The sequence below is a fragment of the Onychomys torridus genome, chromosome 18 (assembly GCF_903995425.1).
Source record: "Onychomys torridus chromosome 18, mOncTor1.1, whole genome shotgun sequence".
Lineage (NCBI taxonomy): Eukaryota > Metazoa > Chordata > Mammalia > Rodentia > Cricetidae > Onychomys > Onychomys torridus.
The window spans coordinates 41716345-41730048 of NC_050460.1; the positions used below are offsets into that span (position 1 = coordinate 41716345).

Sequence of the window (13704 nt, forward strand, 5' to 3'; positions counted from 1 at the left end):
GTAGGGCAGGTGTGTGGTGGGAAGGCCGACGTGGGCTAATGGGTGGGTCTATGAGGGTGGTTACTCAGGCTTTCACTCTGAACTGTTTCTATGATACAGCCAATTCTTTTTCAAGTGTACTTATTTATTTAAATTTGTATGCATGTGTGTATTATGTTGTGGAGGCCACAGGTGCTGGATTCCCTGGAACTGGAGTCACATACAACTGTGAGCCCCCTGGTGTGGGGACAGGGAACTGAACCTGGGTCTTCAAAAAGAGCAGCAAGTGCTCTTAATGGATCCATCTCGCCAGCCCATTGAATCCATTTATCTATCTATCTATCTATCTATCTATCTATCTATCTATCTATCTATCTATCTATCTTGAGACAGGACCTCTCTGTGTTGCCCTGGCTGTCCTGGAACTCAGAGTCCTGTCTGGCTCTGCCTCCCAAGGGCTGGGATTAAAGGCGTGCATCACTGTATTTGGCTTAGATCCAATTCTTAAGAGCTGGACTAAGAGAAGATGTCCTAGGAGGTTAGTGGAGGGAGTCCTGACTGTAGAAGGAGCATTAGTGGCAAATGACAATGAATCAGGGCAGAGGAAAAACGGTCCAAAAATGGCTGCCCTGGAGCCTGGGATGAAAAGGAAGACCAGTAATACTGTGGCATGCATTTTATGTACGTGTGTGTATAACAGAGACCATTAAAATACTGCCTTGACTACCAAGTATTTGGATGCCCTCTTAAAATGTGCACCAAAGTTGGGCACTTCACTTTTTTCCCCACATAAAAGTATGCATATGTTGGAAATTCTAAGGACTACAGAAGGCCCCAGGACTCAGAACATTTTGATTTTTGTAGTGGCGAGAAGGCACTATGCACAGGAACCATGGTCCTCATTTTGAGATCTGATCTTTTTCCATGCTAGTGACGTCTGGCAGAGAGCGCCCACTGCTGCTTCCAGTCAGCCACGTGATCATGGAGATAACCAACCCCCTAACCTATCGTGAGCTTCGTGTGCTGCCAGTGTTTCTGTTTTTGGTGTTGTGTTTTACATGTGTGCATCCAAGTATGTCTAAAAAATATCCTGTCGTGTATTGTACATGAGATTATCAGAGTTTTATAACTAAGCAGGTTTTTTTGTGAGATGATTTTGTTCAGTCATATTTGACATGCTTAAGTTCTGGACACACTTAAGATAAACTAAACTAAGACATAATCTTTGCTGGGCAGTGGTGGCACACGCCTTTAATCCCAGCACTAGGGAGGCAGAAGCAGGCAGATCTCTGAGTTAGAGGCCAGCCTGGTCTACAGAGTGAGTTTTAGGATAGCCAGGACTACTGCACATAGAAACCCTGTTTGGAAAAACCAAAAAAAAGAAGCAAGCAAGCAAGAAAGAAAATGACATAATCTTTGGTAAGTTGGATGTATCAAATACAGTTTATATTTACAACTCCATTGGATTTACTAACTGCACTGGAAGCCAAGTCTCATCCACACAAGTGACTTCAGACAGCTGAACTTAAACCACTGAAGAAACAGAATGACTGATCCCTAGTACAGTGTGTAACAGATCAGAGAAAACCTTGATTTAAACATAAAAGTTTCCTTCCTCTTAGTTTAACATATAAGAATGTGGCCCTGCCATGATGGATGCATTCTTTTGGAACTGTAAGCCAAAAGAAATCATCTGCATGGAAAATCAAAGGCTGCTGAGTTGATTCAGTGGATAAAGGTGCCTGCTGCCAAGACTGAGACCTGAGTTCAAGTTGAGGGGCTTCATGATGGAGGGAAAGAAAGTTGTTCTCTGACCTCCACAAGTATGCTATGGCACACACGCCCACACACGCCCACACACACGAACATATAATAATAATAAATTTTTAAAGAGAGAAAAAACTGTGTCAGGAAGGAGCTTATGGTAAGGATATTCAGGTACGTGAGATGGAGTGATAATGCATTCAGTATCGAGGCGGAAGCCTGGCTTAGTGCATAGCCAGGCTTGCTGTACAAAACGTGTGAAGACCACATGTTCTCAGGGTTACTCATGGAAAACTTAGGTCTTTCCAAAGACCTTCCCACATTCACAAAATTTTACTAAGGTTGTTGTTGTTGTTGTTTTTACCTCTCTTTGGTGGCCGTACGTGGTATGTTAAGTCGTTAATGACAAGCTTAAAGTCATCGAGGAGGAGGAGGTCTATTCCCGTGGAGGCGGCAACTCGAACGCCATCTGTGAAGATTTTAAATGAAACTAGTCACCAACCCATAATTATTTAAGAATGGTCAGAAAAAAAAAAAAAAAACAGCAACAACCTAACCCCCCAAATCTCAAATAGCTTTTTTAGTGCTCTCCCCCATTTCTCTGCTAACCTTTGCTCATGCCCCCCAGGCCTATGCTAAACATAGATGGGCTTGTATAATGCTCTTTGTGATGATTTAATAATTGCTTTTCCTGCAGTTGTGGGAACAAGTGAGCTAACTGCTGGAATCTGGAGTCCACAGGGCTCCACTGGAATCTGGAGTCACCGTGGGGAGGTGAAGACCTTTACACTGGAAGCCGGGTGAGGAACCGACTCAGAGCTGTTCATCACACGGTACTTGGCCACCCAGCCACCGATAAGTTGCTAATTAACTCAATAGGGAAGGATGTGATGGGGAGCAAATGTACCAGATGGGTCTACCAAGTACATTACTAGATGAGTCTGGAGTGTTTGAAGCACAGAGGTCAAAACCCAAAGGACAGAAGTTGGTGGCTGTCTTAGCTGGTGACTCCAAGCCAAGGGTAAATGGTCTCTCAATCTTTCTGTAGGTTTGAGACATTTTCTAAGTCACAGTGAGAACATTTTGTGTGTGTGTGTGTGTGTGTGTGTGTGTGTGTGTGTGGCACTTAAATAAACAGATGTTACCTCAAATGAGTTTTTAGTGTCTGATTGTATAGTCTCTATTTTGGTAAACATTTGAGGGCTCAGCTACCCGAAAAACATATTCTGCACCTACGGTAATGACAAGAGGCCGCAATAACATGAAATGTGATTGCCTGCTTGTCCTTGTGGCAGCATTTGATGTGAGCTGCTTTTGAATGAGACTCCCTGTGGGCACACATCTGCTGACACCCAACAGTTATGTCCTGAGGACCACTGGGACAGAAAGGGCTCTGTCTCCCACACTTGTGAAGCAAAACCTCACATGTTTTCTAACGATAACAGCGCTATGTTCTCCTGGACTGGGCTGTTTGGGGTGGGGCGTGCAGAGGTGGCGAGAATTAAAAACGGAGGCGATTATACCTGGTGAATAGATGGCAACCCTGTCGATTCCCCGATCCTCCTCTTGCAATTGCCGTAAGAACACACCGACAGAGTCAGAGATAGGCTTGAGTGTGAATTGGCAGCGTTCACGCCGAGACGGTAGCCTCACAGATATCACGGGTAACCCATTTTGATAAACCACTGTCACATCTGAGCAAAAGGACCCACAAACAAACACATGGCAGTTAGGCTTTACTGTAAGTCAGAAATCTCATCCCCATTATTCTCACCTGTGGTGGGACCCCCCTCAGCGTGACTTAAAATGTTTTTAAAGAAAGTGTAAGAATAAGAATTTCTTGGGTTAAACTAGGAACAGATTCATCAAACAGACCAAGGGACTTATTTTTTTCTGAGATGGAAAAATGCACAAGGAGCTGTCTTCCGAGTGGGCCAAGGAGAGGCTTTGGTGGAATGCAACACTGGGAGCTCTGGTGTGGGCGAGTCAAGTCCTGGTCCTGTCGGGCAAGGTTGTACTCAGGAACCACAGTCTGTAGGGGTGTGTCAGTCTTGGGAGCCAGACTTTTCAGAAATTCTTCCCAAAGTCTACCAACAATAACTGAGGTTCTTCCTCAGAATGATACACTGACTCTTAAGGCTTACTATATCTAAGCATTCACTTACACAACACGATGTGCCGTGTGTTAAAACAGAAACCAGCCCCATTCGGGTGTGTGTGCACATCCTCCTGAGTTCAGTCAGAAGTGAAAGCTCACGAGGATTTCACAAGAGAAATGTATGAAGTGGAGCATTGTTAGCCATCCACGGAGGGACTTGCTACACAGCATGGATGGCATTCCTTCTTTTCTTTTTTTTGGCAATTTCAATGCACAGAGCCTTAGTAAAATGAATCCCAGAAAACCTTTTCTAAGAATAACTTTCCAGATATATATTTAAAGCAAAGTTTTCAGCTCAAACCCTTACAATAGCAGCTAAACATTGAAAGATGGTGCCAGCATGAGGGGAGAATATAGGCTTTGGAGTAAAATTTGGGATTGGATCCTGGCTCAGCATCTTTGGGAATTGCATAACGTCTATGGGATCCCCCCACCCCACATGGAGAGTGGGTTCCTAACTCTCAGAGATGTTGTAGGGAAGGAATAAAACAAACCACTCAGAACACCCAACATACTGATCACTAGGTGATAATGAGCTCCCTTTGTAACTCAAAAGGCACCTTCTGTTATTCTCATAAACATCACACCCCTCCAAATTAGATTAGGAGGAACTGTTCTAGAGATTTGGAAAGAATCGAACTTTCCATAGTTGTCACTGACAGCCAAGTTCCTTGTCTGTCTTAACAGCAAAATCCCAACAATTCTTATTTTCAATGGACATGTGATGAGTTCTGACATGTCTCAAGGTCGGGAATGTCACTGCTATTCCTTTAGACTCCCTCCCTGGACCCCTGAGAATCCCTTTGTGCCTGCTTTTAGAGCCTACTGTGTTTGATTCTGTAGTAAATTACCGGAGCTGAATGACTCATAATTCTTCGTATGTGGCATCCTTCCCTGGGCATGGTTATGAGATGCATGCATGCTGTATGCAATTGTAGTTCATTCATTTGTATGACTGAGCGGTACTTTTTAAATTACATCTTTAGGTTAACATGGGTTCACCCTAATACCTTCATCCTGCCCAGCACTGTTTGGATGCACAGACCAACTGCAATTTATCTTCACGCATGCAAATAGAAAAGCTATTTCTAGTCTCTCAATAAAGCATCTAGGATTACTTGTTTAAAAGCCTCTGTGTGGAATGTTTCTGGGGGACAGCCAGTGTCTATCTGTGGCAGATCCAGTCACCTACAAATCGGTATTTGGGAAACCTTTGTGCCTATACTGAGCAAAATGTACATTCTTCTCTAAATAATATACTGACCATTTACAGAGCCTTCATGTTACATTCAGTCCTCTAGGCCACCCTTTCCTTCCTGTCCGAAGAACCCCCTTAAATATCACTGTTGCACAAATGCCCTGGCAAGGAGTTCTTTCTGTTTTTGTATGTCTAAAAAAGTCACTGCACCTTGACTTTGGAGAGAGATATTTTTAGTATGTAAAAGAAAATCTAGTTGACAGATTTTCCCCCACTTTTGGCACTTTTTGAAGAATTAACTGAATTGCCTTGTCTTCCACAAAATAAGAATTTTGGGCATGGTGTATCTTTCTTTATTCCTCTATGTGCTTTTTGTACTTCTGGTCTAGCATGGGTTTCAATGGTTGGATTATGACACGCCTTGATTTCCAATCTGATTAGTCTACTTGGAAATGGCTGAATCTCTTAGATTTGTGCATTCAGAGTATCCACCAAATTTGGCAAACATCTGATCTTCTTTCTGTCTTCCACCCCTCTTCCTGAAAGTCCTAACTCTGCTGTGTTCAATCACATGATAGTGTCCCAAAGCTTCTGAACCCGTCTTCATATACTTTAGGTTCCTATCCCCTCCCCTCTCAGTTTAAATGCCAGGTATTTCAGGGTCAGAGATCTTTTCTTCCACAGGTCTATCTTCTTGTTCTTTCCTTCTGTGTCCTTTTATTTTATTCTATATTTTTATTTTTAATTTATATTTATATCTTTATTTTCCTATATCTTGTTTTTTTCCTTCTGTATTCTGTTTTTAAACTTCAGATATAAAAAAATAATCTCTGGCTGAGCGGTGGTGGCGCGCGCCTGTAATCCCAGCACTCGGGAGGCAGAGGCAGGTGGATCTCTGTGAGTTCGAGGCCAGCCTGGACAGGCTCCAAAGCTACAGAGAGTCTCAAAAAACCAAAAACAACAACAACAACAAAACCCTCCAGAAATTTATCTGCATATTCTTACAGCTTCCTCTTCCTGTCACACATTTTTCCTGTCCCCTGAATGAAAGGGTTATAGCTACTACAGCCATTTGAATATTCTTGGCTACTGACTTCTGCTCTGTCATTTCTAGGTCTCTGTAGGCCGAGTTAGGGATGGTTTCCTGCTGCTCCATGACTAGTTAATCTTGGTCACTGGTTATATAGTCTCAATTTTGTATTGATGAGCACTGTGTTTTTGAGTAGAGTAAAATTTCTTATGTAATAATTTTATCTTTTCAACAATAACTCTTTCCAAACAGAGGTGATCTTTCCGGAAATTTCTGTTGAGTGTTTACGGGTGCAGGTGACATCCTTTATTCTGGCTGGAAGAAGAGAAAATGACATTTGGCCTTATGTGGACACCGAGATCCATTCATTTCCTATTTCCTGGTAAAAATAATTTCCGAGGGAGTTGTTCTAGTCACTCTTGAGCACTAGACTTTGGCCAGACTCATGGGAACCTGTGCAGATTTCAGGAACACTTTCTTTGTAGCCCCTTCTTCAGGACCGTTGTCCCACAATGCCTTGGTCTGTCCTTCATTTCAGCTGGAGGACGGGGCTCTTCCCAGCTCGGCCCACACGATCACTGTCACCCGATTGTAGGTAGAATTTTCCTGCCTGGCCCACAGTCAGGACAAATCTCTCTCACCTGCAGCTGCTCAGACCCAACCAAGTAAACACACAGAGATTTATATTACTTATAAACTGTATGGCCGCAGCAGGCTTCTTGTTATCTAGTTCTTATGTCTTAAATTAACCCATTTCTATTAGTCTATACCTTGCCACGTGGCTTACCGGTACCTTACATCTTGCTTGTCATGGCAGCAGCTGGCAGTGTCTCTCTGACTCAGCCTTCCTGTTCCCAGAATTCTCTTCTCTGTTTGTCCTGCCTATACTTCCTGCCTGGCTACTGGCCAATCAGCATTTTATTTATACAGAGCAATATCTAAATAAATAGAAAGGGGTAACAAAAACCCCCCAGAAATAGACTACATAATGCTCTATTAACTTTGCATTTTCTCAATGCTAATGAGAAAGGAACAACAGCTGCAGAGAGACACTGCCAGCCATCGTGATGAGAAGCAACATGTTAAGATACCGTGAGCCACGAGCTACTTGGCAACTTATAGACTAACAGAAATGGCTTAATTTATGATATAAGAACAGAGAGCAAGAAGCCTGCCATGGCCATACAGTTTATAAGTAATATGAGTCTCTGTGTGTTTACTTGGTTGGGTCTGAGCGGCTGTGGGACTGGCGGGTGAGAGAGACTTGTCCTGACCGTGGGCCAGGCAGGACTGGAAAACTCCAGCTACACACAATCCCAGACACCTAGCAAGGCTTGTTCAGCCTGGCCGGTGTGCTCCTTCATTTCAGCTAGCAGACCTGAGCCTGGCTGTCTCTTCTACTCCACGTGCTACAGTCTAGAAGCTACCTACTGCTGAGAAACTGAGAAAATGGTTGTAGCCATTGGTTTCCTTTAGCTGGGATCAAAGGATTATGCTGCTCGCTCTCCAGATATCTGAAAATTGTTGTCACAGAAAGGGTGTGTATGCTGCGGCTGTTTATAGTAGGGCAGACATTCCCATTCGAGTTTATGAACACAGACATTTCATTTGAAATTTGACATAGGAAGTAAAAGAAATTGAGGACACACTCCAAGGGAACGAACGGGTCAACAACTTAACACACAGCACGCATCTGCAGCATCTAAATGTACTTGAAAAGGTTATCATTTTCCTTCTCAAAAAGAATCCTTAACCCAGCGTTCAGAGCCTCTGATACATAAACAAGCCTGTCTCTGCTATAGATAGCAATGATGTATCATAGTAAATTAAGTGATTAACTTATTCATTTGGCATCCTTACTGCAATTATCTTCTTTCTGTTATGCAAAACACCAGCTAATCTAACACCACAGATCTCTAGAAGGTAGAGGGGAATTTAAATAAAAGACAGGATTCTCTCAGCATTATCCAGCTAACGCTTGGAGCAGTTCATTAAAACATTAAATGCCTAGAGGTTACTGTCTTTACAACAACTAAGTCAGAGTCAACGGGGAGAATGAAGATCCTCTTCATCTAGCTTACCAGCTTCCTTTAGAGAATAGGAATACACACAGAATACACAAACCTTCATTATAATACTGCTTTCCAAAGAATTCCCGGGTCTCCCTTTCCCACACACTGGATTGCAATGTAAATGGTAGACTTCTCAGTTAGCACCCTAGAAGGACTAGAAATTACCAAAGTTTGTCAAGTTTAACAACGTCAACAAAAAGGCTGGTGGAAGACAACCATGGCAACAGGCCTTTACAAGGAGGGCCGCAGCACCTGCTGATCTCCAGAAACGCGTGTTTGAAGTGGTCTTTGCTTGGACTTCCATATTAGTAAAACAAGCATGAATAAGCATGTTTACCAAGAGTGTCGCTTCAAAGAGACTTGGGAGTCACAGGGCTGCCACCATAAACACTTAGCGCCAGTCAGACTGTGACAAGAGCTTGAAGCATAAAATAGAACATATGGAATTCTGTAGGCTAAGAGGAGCAGCAGCACAGGAGTTTTGAACAGCCGGACTGTGTAGATTGGGAGCAAAGCAACACCTGTGCGTTGGGCTGGGAGGAGTGGGGTGGAGGAAGAAGATGGGAGAAGGAAGGTCTGTGGTAAAACACACATGCTTATTATTTGGTCAAATGTTTAAAACCCAAATGCTTATAAAACACCCTCCCCTCCTCTCCCTTACACCCTCTCTAGCTGGGGTGGTGGTACAGAATCCCTGAACTTCCAAGGTGGAGGAGGGAGGATCAGTTCACAGACAGCAAGTTCCAGGTCAGGATGGTTTATTGGAGATCTTAGTTATTGTTCAAAAGGGCGGGTAAAATCTTCTCTATAGATCAAATGCCACTTCGCAATCAAGACTGTGTGTCTCCAGGGCTCCTGGTGGAAGGGAGCAGTGGGCAAGGCAGTGCCTGTAGGGTGTGATCTGCAAAGCTCCCTGACACTGAACTTCATGGGACAGATGATTTCTGTGGCTTATGAGCTCTTCACACCTTGTCCACTTTTGTTAACACTCTGCACCACCAAAGTGAGACACAATTATATGGTTTTGATATCAGGAAGCCAGAGAGTCATGCATTCTTCTTCAACAACCTTTTTCTTCTCCAGCTAAGAGAGTTAAATTCTAACAAGATCAGATAATACTCCTGAAGTGTCACAGTTGGATCAAACACAACCTGGTTCTCATTGTTTGACTAATTCATGTCTTTCCTTTTCTTTTCTCTTCTCTTCTCTTCTCTTTTCTTTTCTAGACAGGATTTCTCTGTGTAGCTTTTGCACCTTTCCTGGAACTCACTTGGTAGCCCAGGCTGGCCTCGAACTCACGGAGATCCGCCTGCCTCAGCCTCCAGAGTGCTGGGATTAAAGGCGTGCGCCGCCACCACCGCCGCCGCCGCCGCCGCCGCCGCCGCCGCCGCCGCCACCACCACCCAGCTGACTAATTAATTTCTTTACCTTCTGTCTTCAGCCTTCTGAGTGCTGGGATTACAGACATGTACTATAATGTCTGACTTAACAATCATTTCTCTTAGATCACACACAGTGTTGGGCTGCTAAAACTCGTGGAGATTTCAGCTCACAACTTGCTCATTTTAGCAACGTTCAATGATGTAACTATGTCATTTGGTAAAAACATTTTTTTCTTTAGCTTTGATGGCACTGCATTTCCCTGTTGTTGTTGTTTTTAAATATTTTTATATTTTTTGTTTGTTTGTTTCATTTTTGTTTTTTGAGAGAAGGTCTTGCTACATGTCCCTGTCTGGCCTGAAACTCACTCTAGACCAGAGTGGCCTTGAACGTTGAGATCTGCCTGCCTCTGCAGGTCTAGACCTTACTTTTAGTCATTCTCTCTTCATTCCTCAAAAGTTTCTAAGTGCTTTGCCTCAGAATCCAGGCCTCTCGAACCACATACTCTCCAGGCATCTGTCCAAATACGAGCGTTATGCAAATGCTGGTGCTGTCCTCTGTCAGTTGTGTGGGATACATGAGCCTTCTACAGGCACACTGCAAACTCATAGCCCAGACAGAATTCAGTTCCCTCTGACCATTCACTATCTCAGTTAAGACCATTGTTTAGCTTCTGTCCAAGCAAGTCAACTGCCTAGTATCTGACTGTCCCTCATGCTGGAACCTGCCACTCCCCTACTAACGAGCAACCATGGTTTTTCATTCTTTGTTAGGCTAGAGAGATGGGTTAGTGCTTACGAGCATTGACTGCTCTTCCAGAGGACTCAGGTTCGACTCAGTACCCACATGGTAGTTCCCAACTGTCTGTAACTCCAGTTCCCAGGAATCTGACCCCCCCCCCCCAGACAGACATGCAAGCAAAACAATAATTTACAGAAAAAAAAAATAGAATAAGTAAACTATGGCTTTTCGTTTTTTTTTTCTCTTTTTTGGGGGGGAGGGGGTTCGAGACAGGGTTTCTCTGTGTAGCTTTGTGCCTTTCCTGGATCTCGCTCTGTAGACCAGGCTGGCCTCGAACTCACAGAGATCTGCCTGGCTCTGCCTCCCGAGTGCTGGGATTAAAGGTGTGCGCCACCACCGCCCAGCAAACTATGGCTTTTCATTTTGTTTTAAAAACATCTCTAATCCATTCAGTTTTCTCTGCCACCACCATCCTAGGCTAGGTTACTACCATCTCTTTTTTCTATGAATGACATAGTACTTCATTCTAGTCTTGCTCGGGTTCAATCATCCACAATGAACCAGGGTGGTTTTTCTTTCTCCAAAGGAAATCACAACTCTGAGGTTGGAAGTTGGTGTTTATTATTCTCACCTGTAACACACATGTATATACCTGCATGAATACAGGCAGGTCCAAATGCACACACACACACGTCCATGTATAACATGCAGTAGTCTCTATAATATGCATTATATATTATTATAGCCAGCCTCCAAGAAGTCTCATTATGACAGTTCTCTTGGCTGTCGGTAGTCACACAATTGTGTACTTCTGTCATTACCAAGACAGGACTAACAATGTATGAGCAATGGTGTGCGACTTCTGAGGCTACGTCATAGGTGACTTGCATCTGCTTGTTCTTGGATACCCAGCTCCGGGGAAGCTGGTTCCCACGAGGGCAAGCCTGGAGCCCTATGGAGAAGCCTACATGAAGAAGTGGCGCCTCCCACCACCAACTTCTTCTCCCTCACTAGCGAGCAGCCTGAGAATTGGATTCGCAGCCCAGATGAGTCCAAATGACTGTAGCCTTAGATGACAGGGGCTTGCAGCCTCACGGGTCTCCATCCTACTCAACTAAACTGAATCTGCAACTGACAGAAATACAAGAATAAAGGGTCCTTGATTTAAGCTCCACTGCAGTAATTCGTCAGAGTTAAATGCAGGTCTTGTGTGTATTTAGACTTTAAATAAATAAACGGTCCTGTTGTGTCCAACCTTTCATAACTTGCCTTATGCTCATCTCTGTTTTCAGATGTATTAGGGTTGAATTCTATTTCTTGTATTACTTACACCTATAACAGAATTTCATTGTATGAATACGGCACTATTATCCACTAAAAACGCATTTTTCTCATTATAAATATAAAATGCTGAGGGGGGGGGAGAGCAGCACAATCCAATGCTTCTAACTTCTGGTACCTTTTTCCTTTTGGAGTTATGTGTTTTGCATCTTACTCCTTAAGCACCTGGAACTTGCTTCTCTGATAGAGAAAGCAAATTGTCACAGCACCATTTGCTGAACAGTCTGCTCTCCTGCCTTTCATTCATAAAAGCAATTCTATCACATACCAAATTTCCGTCGGCACAAGGTGTCTCTAACCCGATGCAATAATCTTTCCCATGCCAACATGTCAACTGTTTGGATGATATCAATTGACATGTGCTCTAGGTAAGCTGTGCCCCCTTGCTCTCCCACCCCACATCTGCCTGGTAAGCTACACCCCCTTGTTTGCGTCCCCACATCTGTCTGAGCTGTCTGTACAGCTTTACTTACTCAGGAATTCTGAGCAAGTTCATCAGTCTCTGCTGGGTCTTGCCTAGTATTAAACCCGGTTTATAGATTCCCTGGGGAGATGAACAATTTGAGCACCACAGTCTTCACAAGCACTAATGTGAACAATTTTGCATTCTGTTTCCTATGTCCTGCAGGATAGTTTACTCCTCAGTAGTGTCTCAGATATTTTTATTAGTTTTATACTAAAGAAAAGATGTTTTAATAGTACTACACCCATGGGCATGGTTTTTGGTCAAACTATATGCTAGGCTAAGCACAAAATGATCACTTTAGTAGAATGAACTAACTTATTTTGGCAATGACAGAAAGCCTCTTTATATGCTGTACAGAAACATTCTTGGAGTGTCTACAGTTAACACAGGTAAATAAAATGTGCTTGCTTCCAAATAACCTCAGAAGAGTCACTTATGTAAAATATTTCTTTAGTCATAATATATTGATGTTTAAAATACGAAATCTGTCTCATTCTCATTCAAATATAACCATGTCTTAAATTGTTTTGTGTCGCCGTGACAAAGTACTTGAGATTACATTGTAAGGAAAGAGATTTGTTGAGCTCACAGCCTGTAAGCATCTGCTGAGGACATTGTGTGGCTTCATTACATGGTGGATAGCGGGACACAGCAAGAACGGGTGTGAACCAGCAAGGGGATGACACGACAAGAACAGGTGTGAACCAGCAAGCGGGTGACATGGCAAGAACAGGTGTGAACCAGCAAGTGGATGACATGGCAAGAACAGGTGTGAACCAGCAAGCGGATGACACAGCAAGAATGGGTGTGAACCAGCAAGCAGATGACACGGCAAGAATGGGTGTGAGCTAGCAAGCAGATGACATGGCAAGAACAGGTGTGAACCAGCAAGTGGACGACATGGCAAGAACAGGTGTGAACCAGCAAGCGGATGACACAGCAAGAACAGGTGTGAACCAGCAAGCAGATGACACAGCAAGTACAGGTGTGAACCAGCAAGTGGATGACATGGCAAGAATGGGTGTGAACCAGCAAGCAGATGACACAGCAAGAACAGGTGTGAACCAGCAAGCGGATGACAGCAAGAACAGGTGTGAACCAGCAAGCGGATGACACAGCAAGAACAGGTGTGAACCAGCAAGCGGATGACACAGCAAGAACGGGTGTGAACCAGCAAGTGGATGACATGGCAAGAATGGGTGTGAGCTAGCAAGCAGATGACATGGCAAGAATGGGTGTGAACCAGCAAGCAGATGACACAGCAAGAACAGGTGTGAACCAGCAAGCGGATGACACAGCAAGAACAGGTGTGAACCAGCAAGCGGATGACACGGCAAGAATGGGTGTGAACCAGCAAGCAGATGACACAGCAAGAACGGGTGTGAACCAGCAAGTGGATGACATGGCAAGAATGGGTGTGAACCAGCAAGGGGATGACATGGCAAGAACGGGTGTGAACCAGCAAGCAGATGACATGGCAATAAAGGGTGTGACCCAGCAAGCAGATGACACAGCAAAAACGGGTGTGAACCAGCAAGCAGATGGCACGGCAAGAATGGGTGTGAACCAGTAAAT

At 43.8% G+C, this 13704-nt stretch overlaps 1 protein-coding gene across 2 annotated transcripts in view; it reads right to left on the reverse strand.

Moving 5' to 3' along the window:
• Positions 1 to 13704, reverse strand: part of Mcu (mitochondrial calcium uniporter) — a 166947-nt gene that overhangs the window by 15265 nt on the left and 137978 nt on the right. For both annotated transcript variants that reach the window (XM_036168456.1, XM_036168457.1), the window contains exons 3-4: positions 3267 to 3437; positions 2108 to 2212 (exon numbers count right to left, since the gene is read on the reverse strand). In XM_036168456.1, coding sequence (XP_036024349.1) covers positions 2108 to 2212; positions 3267 to 3437 — 276 coding nt within the window. The remainder of the gene's footprint in view (positions 1 to 2107; positions 2213 to 3266; positions 3438 to 13704) is intronic.